This window comes from Pelmatolapia mariae, linkage group LG23, assembly GCF_036321145.2.
Source record: "Pelmatolapia mariae isolate MD_Pm_ZW linkage group LG23, Pm_UMD_F_2, whole genome shotgun sequence".
Classification (NCBI taxonomy): domain Eukaryota; kingdom Metazoa; phylum Chordata; class Actinopteri; order Cichliformes; family Cichlidae; genus Pelmatolapia; species Pelmatolapia mariae.
The window spans coordinates 45,799,173-45,806,064 of NC_086246.1; the positions used below are offsets into that span (position 1 = coordinate 45,799,173).

General features: G+C 40.0%; 1 protein-coding gene across 1 annotated transcript; it reads right to left on the bottom strand.

The window, feature by feature from the left end:
* Positions 1-260: 260 nt before the first annotated feature.
* On the bottom strand, positions 261-5,693 carry tmem161a (transmembrane protein 161A). Its single transcript, XM_063466255.1, has 11 exons — positions 5,591-5,693; positions 5,050-5,153; positions 4,881-4,964; positions 4,634-4,725; positions 4,290-4,446; positions 3,656-3,871; positions 3,291-3,434; positions 3,079-3,192; positions 2,779-2,953; positions 2,506-2,602; positions 261-1,157 (listed from the first exon to the last, which is right to left on the bottom strand). Exons 1-11 carry the CDS (start codon positions 5,591-5,593, stop codon positions 853-855), a joined length of 1,491 nt encoding a protein of 496 aa, XP_063322325.1. The 5' UTR covers positions 5,594-5,693; the 3' UTR covers positions 261-852.
* Positions 5,694-6,892: the final 1,199 nt, after the last annotated feature.

The window sequence follows — 6,892 nt, forward strand, 5'->3', positions numbered from 1 at the left end:
CACTGTAAGAATAATGTGATATCAACTGACTATAAACTCAGTCAAACGTATCCTTAATTTTTGTGGATAACAAAGTTTGGTTTGGCAGCAGTGTGAACAAGGTGGATGAAAGGTGGTTACTACTGCATATCAAGTTAGACTAAACGCTACCAGAATCTCACAACACCAGTAGTGTGCGTAATAGACGCTACACACCTAAAAAGACTGTACTGTTGACCCTTCTAACGCAAATAGTACAAAAAAAAAAAAAAAAAAAAAAAAAAAATGGCGTTAAGTTTCACTTCATATTTTTCACTTTGTCGTATGCGCCCCACCTGCAGTGGCTCTGCACCCCACCAGCAGGGACTGCCCCAATGTCTGACAACTACTTTTGCGTTAACCAGTGTGTAGAAACACTGCACTATAAGGCTGTAATAACACCTGCGCTGACATATTTTTTTAATGCAATATAATTTTCTTCATTTGAATTATCACAGCTATCATCAGTATCGGTATATGGTGCCACCTTCTGGGCCAATTAAACCCAGATTTTACTGAGCCAATTTAGAATTAGCATTGTGATACATGTTAAGGCGGTTTGTGATGCAGACCCCACTCAGTTTCTTTCTGTATATTTGTGTGTTACTAATGCCAGAGTCCTGCTGGTCTCAAAAAGTTACAAGGTCAAAAAGTAGTAAATATTGCAACAGACAGCATCCAACCTTGATCAGTTACAACCAGAAAGATGGTGCAATCCAGCTGTAGTTCTATTTTAATGAAATGTCCCCTCTGCTGTCTGCAGGCATCCTGTGCAACAGCATAATGTGAGCTGATTGCTGGATGTATAGAAGTATGGCACTCCATTTTCCTTAGTTAGTTTTGCATAAGGTACTGATGGAAGTAGATGCCAAACAGAGAGCTTATGACCTGGCAGGCAGCCACCCACCAGGTGAGAAAGGCAAAAAACCCTCTGTAGAAAAGCGGTGTGAGGACAGATCGCAGCGCTGTGAAAGTCTCTGACAGTCGAGCTACTGTAGCTTGGATGTCTTCCTCCATGTCCTCCATCCCTTCTTCATCTTCATCTAGAGCTCCAGACAGGACAGGTGCAGCTGTGGGCATGATGATTGCTGGTGTCACACCAGGGGTATCCTGGGCACCTGTACTCCAGGAGAAGTCCCCTGCAACAAATAACTGGTTGTTATGTTTCACTAACATTCAGACTGCTTAACCTGTCCAATAAATGCCCAGCTTGCTGGTCAGACAGCCTTGGAATCAAGCTACTTTGCTAATTTTGCTTCTGGGGACAACAGACAGTTTTTGGGAATATCCAGGCCAAAAAAAAATCTGTCATTTTTATCAGTCGCTTGCTTACAATTCCTGATTAATAAACCTAACCTAATGAAAAGGTAATCTTTGTCAGATGATTGGCAATAATGACCTAACTCATCAACAAATTCTTTTCTTTTTTGCTCTCCACGTGGAACAGTTATCTGCATGCAGCCAAAACCTGATTGATGGAAACCAGAAAACTTCCAATACTAAAATTCTTATCCCTAGCGACTGGCAGCAGTAGGTTTGCCATTTCCTGACTAGAACCAGCTAAAATTAGTCCACTTACTCGTAGCACACAAATTAAATTGTACATTTCCAGGGCGGAATATAGTAAAAGTCTAATTTATTTCAGGGGGGGGGGGCTTTTCTACTTTATTAGGGTAAAAATTAATAATAGACAGGAGGGAAAGATAGTGGGGGAAGACACACAGGAAAAGGCTGCAGGTCGGTGTCTAACCTGAGCCGCCGCATTCAGCCTGGTGGTGTATGGTGGCCTGCTCACGCTGTGAGCTGAATTGTCACCTACAAAAGTCTATTTTTGGATCTGGTTTTTGGCTGGCTAATTTTTCATTGATTGCACTCTGATGCGAACTAATTTCCAATTAAACCTCATTTTTATCGTTATAAGGAACAAGATCAAATGTGACAACCGAGGCAAAATTTGCAGCTTTCCATTTATATCAAGCACCGTCACTTTTACCACATAAAATAACAAGTGACATAAAAGCTAATAGCTAATTAATTCCAATTCCATTAGTGCCTTCTTGTCCAATGCCAATGATTATCTATGAATGCAAAAATGCTCCACTCTATAGCATGACTCCAGGACTGCTGGTATTTTTGAAGTTAACTTTAAGAGAAATCCGTGAACCTCTTGTTCATCAAAAATATTTGGCTGCCAGTATTTATGGATACAAACTATCCACTTCAGACATGCTGAAACTATCAGAAACATTCACTTTGGTTTATGCGACAAAACTGCCTGGATGGAGCTTCAGGATCCAGCACACACGGCCCTCGCTCACTAGTGCTCTTAGCAAATTGGCACAATCTGACATAAGGAGCAGTCAATTTAAAAATGGATTAATGTCTGACTAATTTCCAGAGAACTTCAGGCCTGTGAAAGTCTACATGTGCATGGTTGAGAAAAAGTTCAAATATCAAGATGTGAGTTTCAGTGAGCATTTTACTTACCCAGTGCCTTAAGTGACAGTGTTGAGAATAGGATGAGCAGAATTGGAATCAGATACTGAAGACTAACTACTGTCAGGTAGCAAAACACACGTGTAACCTGGAAGAGGGCACAGAAACTTTACTCGACACAGGCACTTATTAAGTTTTTATTAAGAATTATCCTTAAATATTTAAACAGTTTTTTTAAAGTTGTTTTTTTATTAAAAACTCTCAATTTGTCTGTTTATACGATAAAAGCATGCAATACTGAGAAAGTTTAAAACTGCATTTGACCTTTCGTTGGATGTCAATTGCAGCAATACGTCCTGCCTCCTTTTTCATCTGCTCTACCCATTTTTGAGCTAGGTTGAGGTAGGCCTGGAGGTGATAACGGGTGAGACCCAGCCGCAGCACACACGACACCACGATGATCCAAAGACGCATGCTGTCAAATGCTTCACTGGATACTCTGCAAAGAGTGAAGTTGTCAGAGATTAGCCAGGTGTCCACTAAGCGCTGCCTAGAAGAATTCTTCTATTTCCTGATTGTTAGTTCTAGCTTCTCGTAGCCAATCAATCAGAAATGAGCACTCACAGAGTAACAGAAGTCTTTCCCATAGGTGCATTGGCCAGGAAGTCTCTTGCAATGGGTTTCACCCACAAAACCAACACAATGACTGGAGACAGAAAACCCATATGCAGCAGAATCCTGTCAGGAAACATTAGGGACACAACTGTAAGAGCAGAGTAGAGCTGTAACAATAAAAGACATGAAGCACATGCTGTTTTTCATATAACAATTCTTACTGGATGAGAGGACGGTCTGAGTTCATCTGTACCGCATCTAGGTGAGTTTGAGCCAGCCGCAGTCCAGGGAAGGCCAAGAGAGCTCCGATGTAGGCACAGACAGCAGCCAAACCAAGCTTCACTGTCAGCTTAGTCACTGGGATTCTGAGTTTAAAGCAACCACTAACAGTAAGTGACACCAATATTTAAGGAGGGCTACTTCCAGCACAGATATCAAATACAGTCTGGCTCATTCCTGTGCCAACTGAAAGATGACTCAACTCGTATGAGATTTAAAGTCAATCAATTTTACAGCAACAAGCATTTCTTTAAGGACAACAGGTCAATATTTCAACCAGAAGTAATCTTTTCATGGAGATACGTACGACCAGTCAGCGTAGCCCTGCTCTTTGACAAAGATTTCCAAGTTGTCAAAGAGGCTGGAAAAACCCGGCTCTAGGCCGAACTCCAGGTAGTCCTCTCTGACAACCAACACTAACATGGCCACAAGCAGACACAGAAAACCAAAGGCAAGGCACACTGAGCGCTCACCACCCTCCTCAGAGCGGAAGTAGTGGCTCATTAGGGTGTGAAGGGTCTTTCTGTGGGTCAGATGGTAAAGGAAACCAAATGAGAGGTGTAAAAAAAAAAAAAGAAAAAAAAAAAGAAAAAAAAGAGCTATATATATATATTATATATTTTAGTGATATTTACCTTTAGTTAAACATGGATAAGACTTCCAATTTGTAAGACATTTTTAATGTTTTTATATTAGTTTAACACTAGTAGTGCTTGTATTCCTAATTAGAGATTAAACATTAGCTGTAGAAAGAGATTATTATGATTTTAGGTTCATTCAGTACTATAGATATTTACCAACTCATCTTTATGGTATAACAGCTGCCAAGAATGTGGTGGACATATCAGGATCTTGATTCAGGAAAACATCACAAACTAATCTGGGTCCAGATATATTCTTTCTAATCTGGAGAGTGTGTCTGTTTTACATTTCAAGGATACAGACAGAAGAGAACAGTCAGGACACACCAGATGGCTCCAATATTAACCTCTTTGCTGGCATCTACCACACTATAGTAACACTCAGTGAAGAGGAAAACTCCGGTTGCATAGACTGCAAAATCTACAAGCCACTGGTACTCCAGGAAAAAGCGCAGCACTGAAAGTAGAAACAAGAACAAAAAAAAAACCAAAAACACAATCAAAATGAGAATTTCAATAAAGTTTCCATGCAGTGTAATATGCTGCAAACCACCGGTGGGACTTAACAGTCAAAGCTGGGCTTCAAGTAATATTTACTCTTGCACAACATTACTGTGATGTGGACGAAGAAGTATTTGTTTTACCGAGAGCGTCAATGACGTTGACTGGTGCTTTCTCCAGGTGAAGGTCAATGTCTTTGGGCACAGTGAGCGGTTTATTCTCCCCATTCTGCCGCCTATGAGCAAATAAAGGATGGGGAAAAAAAATAACAATGCAAGCCTGAAGCATGAAGAAACGGAAAAGGATAGATGAGAAGCACACTATAACTATAACTTCATGCTATAGCACGCAGTGGTCCTGCAGCATGAAGCACAGCCCTCCATTTCCCACCTGTCTCTCCTGTTTTGTTTGGGCATCTGCTTTCCTGCCAGGGCACACAGCTCTCCCTCTGAAGGGTGTTTGAATCGCAACAAACTGGAACAAACAACAAGCACATGTGTTAAAGCAGTTTAGTGCACTGTGTGAATAACGTAAAACCTGATTATATACCTGACAGTACCTGCCGTTGCAGAGGAGCCAGCGTGCAAATGAGCAATGTGGAGCCATCCTCTGCATTATGCAGGCGGCCAGTAAGCTGACCACAAGCTGAACTCCCATCAGCGCCTGTCAAATTAAACACACGCACTTGAGTGCATAACGTCATTTTGTATATAATGATGTAGAGAGCAAGAGCGCCTTGTCTACAACAATAAGGACTCCGCAGCAAAGTTTGTAGAGCTGGCTACATCACGGTTTGTTTACATATAACAGTCTGTGGCAGACGCTAACTCACGTAGGACATTAAAGAGATAATAGCAGGAAGAGGTTACGTTCAACAGCACTAAGAACACGATACGATGGAAGCCGCTGCAAAATGAATGAAACTGAGCAAATGGCTATCGTGCTAAATTTAACTGGAGGTCCACCACCTGTCAGTACAGCTGGTTAGCATTAGCAAACTAGCTCTAACTGCCTCCGGAACACCTAAAAAGAGCTCGTCAGTGGGCTACCCAGCACTCTGTAAGAAGCTTTTTTATATATAAGACTATAAATGGAGTTACCATCTCTTCTTCCAAACGGCGTCGTTAAAACGAGAGTAACTAAAGCAGCTTCTTATCATGCAAGAAAGTCTTTGGCATCTGAACTGAACCTGCTGACATGTGGAGCTGTTAAATGTCCCGGATGCAGTCGTGGAGACGGGAGATGCCTTCAGGTGCTGCGGGAAAGAATCATAAATCTAAAATATGAATCCCCATATGCCTCTGAGGTGAAAGTCAATCTGGAGGTAAAAGTGTATTTTCTACTAATTTTTATTTATTTTTTCTTAATTGGTTAACTTTCAGAGAAAATAAACCACTGTTTTCATAGTCACACATTCAAATTGCTAATGTTGAAAGATTTTCTTTTTATCTAAAGAGTCACTGAGCCTGAACACCTAGGTAAAAAAAAACAAGTTGCAGCCGAGCCACATCAGTGTGATTAAAGTACTGTAGTTAAATATGTTTCTCAACCTACTGCGGGCAATCGGTATAAGAACTGAAAGGTGAGAACACTTGAGAAAGAAGAACAGTATAGGTACACAAAAATACAATTTATACTACTCGTACTCCTGCCCCTTCCTTTTTACCTCTTTAACATTTTCAATTACAAATATTAAAATATGAATTTTTTGGATTTTGTTTATAAGCACTTTGGGCACAGTATTTCACTTTCGCAACTTTACTGAAATCAAAATAGCACAACAGCCATACTCGTTCACGTGAACATTTCCGATTTTTATGAAGGCATCAGAATAACATTGCTTTTATTGGCTCTTAGTCCCCTGATAGAGAAAAAAAATGCCACTGTGATAGTAAAAATATGATTGAAAATATGATTGAAAATGATTGCATCATTTCCCCCAGTTTTACGATTGGAACATACAAAAAATAATAGTGTGAAAATGTCTGTTAATTAATACATATTCTGCAGTATAAAAATGACAAGCAATAAGGAAACTTGTAAAGAGGTTTTGCTTTTACTTCTCATCTCTAATTAAATGTAAAATTGTACCCTTCATCTTTTCTTGTTATTCTTCAGTGCCCCTTAATGCCTCTGTGTGATCCTTCTAATGATAATCTCCAGGTTTCATGCTTCTACCACCATGCATCTTAGCATTTCATTGGATAAAAACAAACATTATGCAGATTGTGAAGCTTAAAGTCTCAGATATGCTCCTGTTACTCTCTGATTTGGTATTAAAACACTAAACACCAGGGAATGAGTAAAGAAGAAGAGAGCACACTTTCTGATGCTATCATGATATTAAAGTATTATTTTCCCATTTTGATGGGTAAAAGAAACTTTATGATACCAACACAGTT

What these genes read in the sequence shown, in the direction of transcription:
- tmem161a (XM_063466255.1), bottom strand. An exon ending in AAACAAAACAGGAGAGACAG is followed by an intron (nt 4,726 to 4,880) that starts GTGGGAAATGGA and finishes ATTTGCTCATAG; the next exon opens with GCGGCAGAATGGGGAGAATA. An exon ending in ACTGTCACTTAAGGCACTGG is followed by an intron (nt 1,158 to 2,505) that starts GTAAGTAAAATG and finishes TATTTGTTGCAG; the next exon opens with GGGACTTCTCCTGGAGTACA.